Source organism: Polypterus senegalus, chromosome 2, assembly GCF_016835505.1.
Source record: "Polypterus senegalus isolate Bchr_013 chromosome 2, ASM1683550v1, whole genome shotgun sequence".
Classification (NCBI taxonomy): Eukaryota; Metazoa; Chordata; class Cladistia; order Polypteriformes; family Polypteridae; genus Polypterus; species Polypterus senegalus.
Window position 1 is genome coordinate 34,819,712 of NC_053155.1, and position 14,137 is coordinate 34,833,848.

A 14,137-nucleotide genomic window follows, 5' to 3' on the forward strand; every position below is an offset into this window, starting at 1 on the left:
AGCATGGTGACCAGTGATTAGTGCTGCAGCTGTCTGGGTTCAAAAACTCTGCTGCATAGACCATCCTACGCTAATCCATGTGGGCCTTTCTGTAGGTACTTCAGTTATGCTTCAATATCTAAACACACACAGGGAAGATTGATTAAAAACTGAGTGTGAGTGAGTGTTGGCGTGTATAGTGTGGTATTCCATCCAGTGCTGGTGTCCCGTGATTTCACAATAGCCTCACTCCCTTGTAACCCCATGGTGGATTGAATAGGTTTGCCTGAAGGTGGATACAAATTTTGCAGCCTGACATATGAAATGAAGCTACCCAACACATGAAGATAAAATCTATGAAAAACACTTTTACCTGTTGACACTTTAGTCCATGAAAGGAATGGCTTAGGTTCTCCAGTAGTTTCACAGGGTAAAATGGCATCCATTTCTGCATGGACAGTCACAGTATGAACATTCATTGTGGTGATTTTGGGGCCCCGATGAGAAACACGAATATCAGTTGAAGGATGAGGAATATGAGACGGCCGCTGCATAGTCCTTTCCTTACTTGGAATGAAATGGGGATGAAGAGGTCTGTAGTTGAAGACACCATTCCACTGCGTGTATAAGGCAGTAGTCTTTGGATTCGTGGTAGTTGAAGGTGTCTGAGGAGCTCTAATACTTAATGCTGGTGTTGTTGTGGGAGACTGTGTTATTTTCACAGTAGGTGGTTTTGGAGTTGTGACCTTCTCCTTTTTGAAAGAAGTGCTCGGTTTTATGGCTTTCACTGTGGTTGTAGTTGTAGGAGGATTGGTCCTGACTGGTGTTCTAAATAGGTCTGAATTAGGCCTTAAGAAAGGGTTTCTTCCATTATGGTAATATGGGAATCTCTGAAATATGCTTGGCACTCTTGGGTTTAGGCCATGCTTATTGGGAATGAAATTTGAAGTAGGAGTCCTTGAGTTCCAAACCAAGCCGTTCTGAATAGCATTAGAATGTTTATTGTTGTTTTGTAGGGATACATTTTGATGGAATTGTGGAGAAGAAGTTGTTGTTTTCATAGTGGAGCTTAACTCATTTTTTCGTGGAGTATTCACTACTGCCATTTTCACTGTGGAGCTTTCTCTGCTGGTTGAAGTTCTATTTGATTTAGAACTCTGAGACCACATATTTACAGATGGGAAAGGTGATTGTGTTGAAAGCTTCACAGACATTGGCACATCTGTACTGTGATATTTACCGATACCCCCTAGTTGCCCGGTACCATTGGTTTCATTCACAGTACTTGAATTTGTATACAACTTGAGTGGTTTTTGTACCTCGTCATCTTTAACAGTTATATTTGTAGGAAAATATTTTACTTGCATCTGTGAAGTAGAAGCTGCTGTGGTTGTAATGATGGAGCGATCTTTTGTCACTTGGTTTGGGAAAGGAGTAGAAGAAATTTGGAATGGTGACAGCTGCTTTGTTGCCACTTGATTTCTGGAGGTTATTGTAGCTTGCTTTACATTTAAGATGGCATCAACATATTTTGCAGGATTTTTTGACACCTGTTGCTGTTCTGGAGAAAATTCCCTTAAAGGATGTGTTGTAGGATTTGCTGTGGTGGAGTGAGTTGTTGAAAAATGTAGATGTGAAGCTTCTGTTGCTGAAACTGGATGGAGATATTCTGTACTATCTGTTAGAGAACTAACTATATCATTGAAAAATGGCATTGAGGTACCATAGTCTGGTACGGTGGATTGCTTTTTAGCAAATTTTTCTTGTTGTCTTTCTGATAATGACCCAGAATTTGTTATAACAGGTTGTGTAGTAACAGTGGTACTTGTTGTATCCCATCCTACTTGTATGCTTGATTTTATTTTTGTAAGGTTTATTGACAATGTTTGATTTTGTAAGGTCACCATGTGAGCTGTTGCACTAGGGGATTTTGAATAAGGTGTTGGAGTCTTTCCCTCAGCTTGAATCGACTCCTTAGCTCCTGATTCCAGTGTTTTAATGTGTATTGTTGTGGAAGTTGGTTTTGTATTTGTTGTGCCAGGAATCATAATTGTATGCAAATCAGGCGTAGTATTACTTAGTCCAGGTACAAAAGTTCCAGGCGTGGAGTAGAAGAGGGAAGTTCTTCCTGTGGTGGTTGTTGTTGTTGTAGACAGAGATGATGAGATTTTATTTAACCCTGGTCTTAATCGATTGGGTCTAAATCGTCTTCTATAGCCGGGCCTTCTCCTAGGATGTTGAGAATTAGTTGTGGTTGAAGTAGTTTGGATGTTTGGAGTTGTGGTACTTGCAATTGTACTTCTGAAGCCTGAGAAATAAGTGATTTCTCTGTTTGCCTGGTGAATGCTTGGTTGTGATATATTTTCTTTTACAAGAGAAACAGTTTCCAGTCTTAATTCATTGTCCTTTAGCCTGTTCACATTTCTGCTGGGAATTAGTTTCATACTATTAACTGTAAATCCATTATGATTTCTTTCTTCAGTTGACGCTGTAGTTGTGGGGGCCGTAGATGAGCTTTTAATCACGTCTTCATTGACTTTAAACTCTGTAGTAGTAATTGTACTATGCTGGTAATGTTGATCAGCTTCCAGTTTTGGTGTGTAATATAGCTGATCGTTATATCTTTCAGAACTAGTATGTGTGTCCAGAGAATCGCTCCGGTTATCTTGTACATTAGCAGCACTCAGAGGATTTCCAATAAAGTTGTCCACAGTGTTTTCTTTTGCTTTTAGATCATCGATTGTATAGGACAATGGTGTAGAGTCCGTTACCTTGATATCTGAGTCCACATTAGAAACTTGTGCCCAGGAAGTTGTCGTCTTTGTTTCTGTCACAAAATCAATTTCATTATGATTAATATAAGATTGAGGTGTCGATACAGAAAACAATTCCACATTATCAGCATGATTTTCACCCGAGGCAAATTCATCAGTATTATCTGTGTGTTCTGACTCTGAGGACAGAGTTGTGGTCACATGCTTAGACGGTGTTGTTTGCGTAGGCAGGCTTTCCTCTGGAGGAGGAGCCGTTGTCTTCAGTAACGTTTTTTCGCGTATCTTTGCCAAAATATCTGCCCACTGCTGTGGATCAATTTTTTTATTTGATACATTTACTCTTCTTCTGGATTCAAAAGTTGTTTTCCCTTTATTAGTGTTGCGATTTCTACTAGGACTTTGCAGCCTGTTCTTGTGTACTCGTCTTCTTGGTGGTCTTGCTGATTCTGGCGTGTTGCTCTTGTGACCTTCACTTTGATGGCCTGAAGAAATTCTAGGCGACTGCTTTTTCTGGATCTCTTCAACGTCATCCCCTGAAGCCTCCTCATAATCAGCTACCCTGTTTCTAATTTTGGTAGATGCACCAGACACTGACTGTGGTCTCTTTGGAATTTTTCGGATGGTCTGTGTCAATGAAGGCCTTGTGACTGTTATTTTTGAAGAGAATGAATCTGCCCCATACTGGTTTACAGCTACGCATTTGTAATATCCACTGTCACTAACCCTGCTGTGCTCTACAAATAGCGTGCCATTTTGTAGCACATACGCTCTAGTCATATTCGAGAGGCTATTTACAACATTATTACTTGGGAGAATCCAGTTGACTTGTGCATCAGGTACAGCAACAGCACTGCACGGCAATGAAATCGGCTCACCAGCATTTTTTATGAGAGAACTGCCCCCTTCCCCAGAGGAATGGATTGTCATTTCCTGCACAGAAACCCAAACGGCCATTATGTCTGTATCTCCTTTAACTTGCGCTACACAGTAGTATACCCCAGAATCTGCATGGTCTGCTGCTTTGATGACCAGCTTACCGCTGCTAGAAACCGAAACTCTGTTATTCTGGCTGTGATGTGATGCCTCCACTTTTGTACCGTCTGGTAAAACCCATTTAATTTGTGGATCTCCTGAGCTCTGCACATTGCAGTCTATTTGACACAGACTTCCGGCCATTACGACCACTGCATTTTTGGTGTCGGCTTTTGACTCAATCATGATCCATCTGCTTTTCTGTCTTCTGGAAATTTCGGTGTCCAATATTTGGTTAAAATGTGTGGTTAGTATTAAGAGCACATGATTGGCTGTAGACTGCAATCTGTCCAATTGTATACTTAGAGAAGACTGCATTAGCCAAGATGGCTGAGAATGCACATTGGCTCTTACACCTGTATAATAATAGGAGTCCTTTCCACTATCTTGTCTGTATCTATAACTTAACATAGGTTCTTTTCTCAGCATAATTTCTCTTGCAAGATGGACAGGTACTTCACTATAGTATGCAATTAGCTTCCACAACTTTTCATAATGTTCACGGCCTATTGGGCACTCAACATCAACTGAAAGAGTCATATTGATGGCAATCTGTTGGGCATTGAGATGGTCAAAATCAAATCTGGTTGAATCTCTTGGTGCTTTGATATGGCAGTTCAAATCCACACTGTTGTCATGCTCATCTGTCATATTGAGTGTTATATTTCCAAAAGTTTCATAATATTGCTCTGTAGGAAAATATTCACTGGTCACATCTTCCTCTGAGGAGCTTTGGTTCATCTTCAGTGCTGTCTGAATAACTGGTCTAGTGCAGGAGAGATTTTCTAATTGTAAGAGCTCTTTCTTAGCTAGCTGCCTAGGACTGGTGCACATAGGACACAGTTGGCCTCCCTCGTAAGCTTTATCCTTTTTGCATTTCACCACACCTACATAAAGGAAAGAATAAAAAGGTTAGAGACTCAATAACATTTGAGAAATGTTTTAGTGTGAGATTTGATTCTAACTACTATGGCTGTATTATAAAAAGTTTCTAGAAAATAGTCATTAAAAATAGTACACTCTCCTGTGGAATACAGCTACCCAGCCATGGTCTCCAGGACTATGACTGTGTCTGACTCTGTCTTTGATTTCATCCATTATAACTGACCCAGGAATCTCCAGAGGTTTCTTTTCTCCAGGGATTCTACTCATTTGGGTTTTTGATTTTCTCTCTTCAAGTGCCAACAGGCTATAGTTCAACAAGGAATTAACGAACATTAATGAGAACCAGTTTTCAAACTACTTTGTTTGCTGTCTGTTTGAACAAATTTGTGTCATTCTGTTGTGGACTACCAGGGGGTACAGCAGCCACCAAAACACCCGACATGACAGACACAGACGCAAGTGCCGTAAAATAGAAGGCTTTTATTCTGTGGGAAACGTTTTCCAGACCAGAAATACAGGAGTTCTCTTTCTCTTTCCTTTCTTTCTTCTTTCCTTCGCCTCGACTCCTCCACCCGACTCTGGCTCATCTCTGTATGGCAGCTGGCTCCTTTTTAAGCCTCTCCCAGGAGCACTCCAGGTCGCTCATTAGGGTGGTCTGGAATTACTCCCATGTGCAGCTGAAGCCCGAAGTTGGGCTCTGCAGCTCCCTCAGCTCCCCCTGGCAGCATTCACGGAACCCAACAGGGCTGTGTGGTATAGCGGGTCCACAGCTCCTGTCAAAGGGCCGCTTTTAAAATAAATAATCACTGCGCTCGCGGCTTGGTGAGGGGGTGTGGTGGTTGTGTGTCTGAAGCAGTTCTCAGTTCACAGGTGAGAAACCGTCCACATCCATGATTGTTCCTGGGGCTGCTGATTTTAGTTAAATAGAAGCACGAGTCAGCTAAAGGGGGATGAAAAAAGAAAGAACGGACGAGAAGTTGCAGGAGGAAAAAGCAGGAAGCAGTTGGGAGAGAGAGAAAGTCGGTGCGGGAGAACGAATGAGCGAATGCAGGCTCACGGCAGCTGATCAGGGAGCTTGGGTGTTAGGCCGACACCCGAGGAGTAGCAGTAGTGGTCGCTCCCGCAGAGTTTATTTTGAAGGGCAGGAGTGACCGGAAGGCGGATGACTCTCCGTGTAAGGAGTTGGGACTTGGGACGTAGTGTCCCCAGCGTGAGAGCCCTGGTTGTTGGGGAATCCCAAGTCGCTGTTCGGTGGTTCCTACTGGAGCAAGGGATCGGAAAGGCGACCGACCGGTTTGCGAGTAGAGAGAAGGCCAGCTGCAGGTAGAGCGACTCCCCTATTGAGAAGCCCAGACAGGGGAAGCAGGGGAGCCGCAGGTAAAAAGACACCGGGCTTGGTGTTGTTTTTACAAGAATGCTTCCTGCTGTATTTTAATCTCGTTGTTTTTAAAAAGACTTATTCTATGTATTTTAACCTCCACGATTGCACTACTGTTTTATGGATTATTTATTGACTTATTGAAGGCACTGCACTATTTATTTGAACACCTTGTTTTGTGTATTGTTTATTGTGTAATAAAAGCACTTGGCACTTTTGTACACCATCTCCTTGCTATGTTGTTGCTTCACTGCTAAGCTCATCGGTAACATTACCGATGGTGACGAGTTCGAGGGCTCCCAGACAGAAGATGGGAGCATACAACGAACCCGCATTGTCACATATAGCCCTGTGTGGAATCCAAGGCGCTGTTTTAATCCAGGGAGGCTGCCAAGTAGCAGGTCGGGGAAGATAGTGCCCTTCAAAAGCCATCTCCCCCTGTCCTTCCTTTAAGGAGGCATTCTGGCTGAGCAAAGATGCTGGTCGGCCCTCACACTGTGTACTCATTTCTCAATTAATAATTTGTAACATTTATATTGCATTCTACCTGTAAACTTTCAATGGCTCTCTGTGCCTGCACTCATAAGGAGTGCTGTACAAAAATAAGTGAATTTGGTTGAACGGAATACTGTAGTACCTGGACGTTGTGTGCAATATTTTAAATATTTTCCCTGTGTCTGTGTTTATTGTGCTCCAGTTTTTCTCTCATATGAAAGACACACAGATTAGATTAACTCATTTGTATAAATGTGAGTGACTGGCTTGTGTCCATTGCTGTTTCTTGACTTGCTTCCAATGTGGCTCCTTACCCCACAAGCTGGTTTTGCCAGCTTGATTTTGGTAACAAACATAAAGGAAACTTAACAGATCTTGCACTATGTTCTGTTATCTCCCATAAAGAAATATGTTAGCTTATCTGTGTCACTCACAAAAATAACACCAGAGACATGTGCAACTGCCAATCTTTGGGAAGAAGCACCCAGAGGAAAACCCCAAACTATTAAGGGTCAAACGTGCAGACCACGCAAGGACAATGACTGGGCATTGAATTCAACTACAGGATTCTATATCACACCACTATTCCACCCTTGATTATATTTTATATCATAAAAATTTAAATGGATGGAAATATGCATTCAGAGTGGATTATAGTAGATGTTGCAAAGCAGTCCGAAGGTTATGTTCTAATATATTAATACGAGGTGTGGCAGAAAAGTAATGAGACTGATTTTTTATTTACCAAAGTTTTTAGTTTTTTCAAACATCAATGTTATCCCCTTCAAAGTAGTTCCCTTGGGCAGCTACACACCGATGGAGACGTTGTTCCCACTGTTGGCAGCAGCGCTGGAAGTCTTCAACCAGTATGATCTTCAGCATGTCCGTTACACTCTTTTGGATGTTTTCTAAAGTCCCGAAATGACGTCCTTTGAGGACATTTTTCAGTTTAGGAAAAAGGAAAAAGTCACACGGACTGAGGTCAGGTGAATAAGGGGGCTGGGGAACCACATTCTGTTATGGAGAGGGCAGTTTTTCGGCACCATTTTGGCACAGACCTTTCGCATGTGCAAACGTTCAGTCAAAATTTGATGAACGGTAAATCTGTTCAAATTTAATTGTTCACTCAACATTTTTTACTGTTAAACGACGGTCTGATCTCACAAGAGTGTTCACACGTTCGATGTTTTCATTGGTTTTCGAAGCTGAAGTCCTCCCTGAACGGTGTTCATCTTCAACGTGTTTTCTGCCTTCCAAAAATGATTTGTGCCAGCAAAAAACTTGAGCTCGGGATAAAGAATGTTCCCCATAGGCCTGTTTTAACTTTTCAAACATCACACTTGCCGTTTAATGGTACAACGTTGCACCAAATTCCGCTGTTCCATTTTGCGTGATGCACAACCAAAAACACAACTTCCCTAATAGCAGTCACAAAAATAACGTAGTTAACGGAAGGAGCTGAAACTCGCACTGAGCTATGGTAGGGTACTGATACACGTGCTCTATCAAGGACAACAGCGCAGCATTGCCAGATCTCTTGCAGTGTTGCCAGTCTCATTACTTTTCTGCCACACCGTAATTCCATACATTAACTGAACTCACTAGCCACAACATATCCTGGCATCATCAGATTTTTAATGGGATGTTGGCTCATTGCAGGGCAGACTTACTTTCCAGTTTCTAAATTAACTTATGTAAATTGTGTGGTGTGTGTGAATGCTGTTGAGACATAAAACACGTCGGAGGTAGGGCTGTTCGATATAACGATATATATCGGATGACAATATGAAAACGTCTATCGCTGCACATTACGCTATCGTTTGTTTCGTGGTGTCGCAAAATAAACTGTTTACGGCAATATTTTTTTCATTGTTTTGATGGCCACCACGTGGATGCAGACACACTAGCATGGCTGATGAAGACGAGGCAACACCAGGTAGCTCCACACAGAAGGACCTTGTTCCTAAACGAGGGGCTACCTCTGTAGTATGGAGATGGTTTGGATTTGAAGAGTCTGACACGGACCAGAAAACGGTACTGTGCAAATTATGCTGCAAACCGATCGCTACCACAGACTCCAACACGACAAACCTCTTCTACCACCTCCGCAAAAAGCACGTGAGCGAGCATGCAGAGAGTTTACAACTGAGAGGCAGGCCACGTAGGATATTACAGTTGTAAAGGTACTATTTAAACGAGCATGTTAAAAGCTTGGAAGATTAATTGCTACCAAAACAATTTGCTTAAGGCATAATTTTCCCTGCAGCGTTTGCTGTCAGCGTTAATCTTGTTAAAATTACGTTTACGCCACAACTGCATTAACACGGCAAATCTCCGTTAACGAGTTACGGATCGCCCGTGCTTGGGGCTGGACGGCATCAACACGTTAGCGCCGTCCAGTCCCACGCACGGGGCGATCAGCTGTAACTCATTAACGGAGATTTGCCACACTACGATGTGCAAATTAACATTTTACTAGAATGTAGCCTAAAAATATTATATTTAATATTATATATTTAATATATTTTTGTCGTAAGCCTTATTGCTGCTACAGTTTGAAGTACAATGTTTACATTTGGTTTTGACAGTTAATGTCAGACTTGTATTTATTTTGTTTAAAGGGTTTATTGGCCTTACTGTATATAGTTTAGTTGTTAGTGCTTTGATCCTTTTATATTTAATATATGTTGTGAGAGTTATTGCTGCTACAGTTCACATTTTGTTTATGTCAGGCATTTTATATAGCAGTATTTTATATTGGGCCTTTAGTAATTTGTTTTTGAAAAGTGTTTTATATTTGATACATTAACATTTTATGTTTACATTCTAAGTCAAACATTTGCTCAAATGTTCTAAATAAAAGAACAGAAATAATTACAAGTTGAGTACTTCTCATTTTTGATTTTTTAATTTAAATGAAAAAAAAAGGAGTGGTGATTATATAAACTATTCACTGAATACAAAGAAAATGTACTATATCGTGATATCGGGATATGAAATGAAATATCGGGATATAAGATTTTGGTCATATCGCACAGCCCTAGTCGGAGGATTATTGTGAAAGAGCGAAAAAGGACCAGGAGTTAGTCTACCAAAAAGTGAAACATAGTCAGGTCAGAAAAGGACCATAACGAAAACAAAAAGTTAACCAAAAGTACGGGGCAACACAAAATCAAAACCACAGAAGACAAATCTACCACAAGGGTCTACTTGAATTTAAAACTAACTACAATATTGAAGAGCTTTGAAAATAAATACAATTATCCCTTGCGATTCGTGGGACCTCTGTTAATTATGAAAAGCCATGAAAACGTTATACAGTCTTGGTTACTGTATATTTTTAGTTTATTGCACTAAATAGGACATTATGTTTTGTCCCACCATGATGCTGATGTATGAAAAGATTTTGTAGAAGTCACGAACATTGCCCAGAGTAAGACATTTTTCAACGAAATCACACAAATAAGCTGGCAGAGGAGAACATCAATCCAGAGAAAACAGGATAACACCTTAGTTAAGGTACAGTAAAAATGCATCTTTTACTCATTTACCATTATATAACAAGACCTTAACAAACACATCTTTGGGTCTTCAGAACACATATAAAGCATCAGTAAAGTGTTTATTAATCTCTGCAATGTGACCTACTAACAAAACTTCACTTTGGAGTGGTCCAAGGTGGCTTAACTGACACACATTTCTCTCGAGATTACACATTTAGTATAAAATCTGTGCATTTTTCATATTAACAATGTAGAATCTCAATATGCCACACTGCACAGAGATGAAGAACCCATCTACTGATGTGTTATACATGTTATGAAGACCAAATGAAGCCTTTGTTAAGGTCTTGTTACATAAGAGCAAAGGAGTAATAGTTCCATTTTTGCAGTACTTAAACCTAAACCTAAGTATCTCTGAAAACAGCAATCCGATGTGTGTAATTCTAATCCAATTGTGCAGTGAACCATTGAGACTAAATGACATCACTGAATGCATTTCTGTTGGCTTCCAATGACTCACTTTTAAAGCTAGCGCCCTCATCTTTCACTCAGCAGCCATTATGACAATTGTCGAAGCTGCCCATTGTCTCAGTGTTCCTGGGGTCGCTGGGATTTCCAGTACTGTTTTTTTTGTTTTTTGATTTGATATACTACACAGAGGGGAAACTGGCTTTTTGCATGACTGTTGGAGGTCCAAGTACAGGGTCAGCCATTGTAGAGCACCTCTGGAGCAATTTTCAGATTAAGGGCCTTGCAGAAGGGCCCAACAGAGTAGGGTCCCACGTGGCAGTAATGGCATTTGAACCAGCAACTTTCCAGATACCAGTGCAGATCCTTAGCCTTAGACCCATCACTATGTAGTGCAGCTACAGAGTCATTTGTGGTTTTCCACAATAGCTCACAAAACTTGCAAAATAATTTCCATTCAATCCACAAATAGGTGGATCCGCGAATCATAAATCCGTGAATGGCAAGGGTTGACTTATGTATCCAATTCATATGCTTGTTTGTGTCTCAGCACATTCCATTCCCATTCATGAGAGTGTTGTCCGGGTGTTGTTTATTTAACAATATTCCAGTAAAAATACATGAGTTTGGGACTTGTGAGTGCATAACTTCATGACTCGACATGTGCATTATGTGACATGAGTAATGTGAGAGTTTTTCGAGGACTTTTTAATATTTTTTGCTGTTGTCCATCGTTGGTCACCATAGGACCCTATCAGAAAATTTGTTATCGCCATTCTGTATGAAAACATGAGGTTAAATGTTTTTCTCAGCCATTATTACAAACTACTTGCAAATAGGAATATATAAAAATATTACTTAATTCATCCATCCATCAATCATCCAATCCACTATATCCTAACTACAGGGTCATGGGGGGGTCTGCTGGAGCCAATCCCAGCCAATCCCAGCGTGCAAGGCAGGAAACAAACCCAGGGCACGCACACACACCAAGCACACACTAGGGACAATTTACAGTAGGACCGCCAATGCACCTAATCTGCATGTCTTTGGACTGTGGGGGGAAACCGGAGTACCCAGAAGAAACCCACGCAGACACGGGGAGAACATGCAAACTCCATGCAGGGAGGACCCAGGAAGTGAACCCGGGTATCTTAACTACGAGGCAGCAGTGCTACCCACTATGCCACTGTGCCACCCTTACATAATTCATCCATCCATCCAGTATCCCACCCACTATACCCTAACTACAGGGTCACGGGGGTCTGCTGGAGGCAATCCCAGCCAACACAAGGCACAAGGCAGGAAACAAACCCCGGGCAAGGCGCACACACACACACACACCCACCAAGCCCACACTAGGGACAATTTAGAATTGCCGATGCACCTAACCTGCATGTCTTTGGACTGTGGGAGGAAACCCACACAGACATGGGGAGAACATGCAAACTCCATGCAAGAAAGCGAACCCGGGCCTCCTAACTATGAGGCAGCAATGGTACCCACTGCACCACCATGCCACCCTTACTTAATTCAGTTAACCATTATTTCACACTTATTTTGATTTCTAGTTCATTTTTAACTTGTTATGATTTTGTCTATCGTCTGAGTGGTAGCAGTGACAAAATTATGATAGTCAAAGTCAAAATAATTATCAAATTAACAAAAAAGATTTAAAAAGCACTCAAACTTCAAATTTAATTTTCATTCATTTTTAGTGTTCATGTTAGGACATTATTAGGTTAATCTAATAATCAGTTAGTGGATTAGAGAACATTTACAGTAATTGTTTTATTGTTCTTTTTGACTGTGTAATACTATGGCAATAAAACCAAGTTTACATAATCAAAATGTTCTGCATTTTTAATGACTTTGCATTGTTAACTTGCTTTCAGAGGAAGGGATACATAATTCAAAGTAAGGCTATAGAAAAATAAAATAAAGAACTGGAGAACTGATCAGTATCTAATGTTCTCCTGCTATATTTTTGAAATAGCAAGAGACCTTAAAAAGAGTATTGAAGGGCACTCTATGGCAAAGTCTAATTTAACAGCTAGAACAAATTTTAAAAAGCTTTTTGGGACCCACAACACATGCTGTTAAGTCATTGTTTAATTAGTCTCACTGAAGTCAGATAAATAATATATATGGCTGGAGACAACCATGAGCTTAAACCTGGGTGGGAACAGTTAGACAGCCCACTGAGTGACACATTACTAAACCAATCCAATGCCTCATGAAGGCAGTGCTCAGATATGGGGCTGTGCTTTTGAACTGCAAAGATAAGAGGTGCTGTCATTAACCTGGTCCAACAGAAAGCACACTTCTGTTTACGATCAGGGCCGGATTAAGGTGGGTGCTATTGATGCTGCAGCATTAGGCCCATTCCTGAAATAGGCCCAGATGAAAACAGGCGAGAATTTTCCAGAAGCTGAACAGTTTTCCTTTGCTATATTAACCTCAAAATAATTCTTAGAATGAAATTTGGAGTCCGACTTTCGGACGCCTAGACACAGCGTTACTTATTATACAGTTACTATTGTTCTTTGCGCTGTGACGTAACTATAATATTGTTGTGTTTATTGTTAACTGAAGATTTCAGGTTAATGCTATCAATTTTATGTTAAACAGTTTACTTAGTAATTCAGCTGCGTCTTGGGGATTTTTGCCACTTTATTATTTTTCGGTAAGTGCCACGTAGTAAAATTTTCACCTTGAAAGTTAGTTGTACAGTAAAATCGATGGCTATTTAAATGGTTATCTGTAAGGGTAAAACTAAAAGCTGGCCCGCGGGCCCGGCATGGATGTTTGGAATTTTTAAAATCCTCGACAGGATTCTGGACTATTATTAAATTTAAATTGTGGACAAATTTTTACCCTCAAGAGCCTGAACTGAGTCACTTTGTCACAATGTCTCTGCAAATTCATTTATTTTTACTCTGTTTCATAAGAGAATTGCGAAATTTTGTGTATTTCATTGTTAGGTTTTCTGCATTAAGTGCACTTTTCAGACAATTGCTATTGAATGTTGCTGTTACATAGTTTGATGTTAATCTCGAGTTGTTACGATACTACGTCGTTATTATTATTCATGTTCAATAAAGGTTGGCTGGTTGTGTCGCAAGCAATTAAGGCTCCTTGGTCGGTCTCAGTGTGCATGTACGGTGAGTGTCGAATTCACATGCACCAATATCGAGAAAAAATAGGCCTTTTTCACGCTGCAGAATCAGGCCCAATATCGTCTTAATCCGGCCCTGTTTACGATAAACTGTTTACAGTCGAAAAGTCTCCTAAAAAACCCTATTAGACATCTAAATGTGCACATTTAAAAAATAAACATAACCTAATGCAAACCTTCATCAGGAATTTGATTATAAATTGGCATTCAACGGCATCAATGGGCAAACAGTTAACGTGAATGATATGTTGTCACACGTGCTGTGTTTGCTCTCTGTTGTTCAGCATTTCGTCAATAGTGCAGGAGTCGATGTAAGCTTGAAAGAATTGGCAGCTAAAGTCAAGAAAAAACAACTGCCAAAATATACTTTTGAAGTAAGAGGTGTGTCACACTCCATTAAAAGGACTCCCGTTAAAAGAGCTGATAACGAAGAGCTACAGGAAAT

General features: G+C 40.6%; 1 protein-coding gene across 1 annotated transcript in view; it reads right to left on the reverse strand.

The window, feature by feature from the left end:
* mxra5a (matrix-remodelling associated 5a) overlaps positions 1 to 14,137 on the reverse strand; it is an 80,294-nt gene that overhangs the window by 11,824 nt on the left and 54,333 nt on the right. The window contains exon 5 of the mRNA XM_039743572.1: positions 353 to 4,672. Within this exon, the coding sequence (XP_039599506.1) occupies positions 353 to 4,672 (4,320 nt within the window). The remainder of the gene's footprint in view (positions 1 to 352; positions 4,673 to 14,137) is intronic.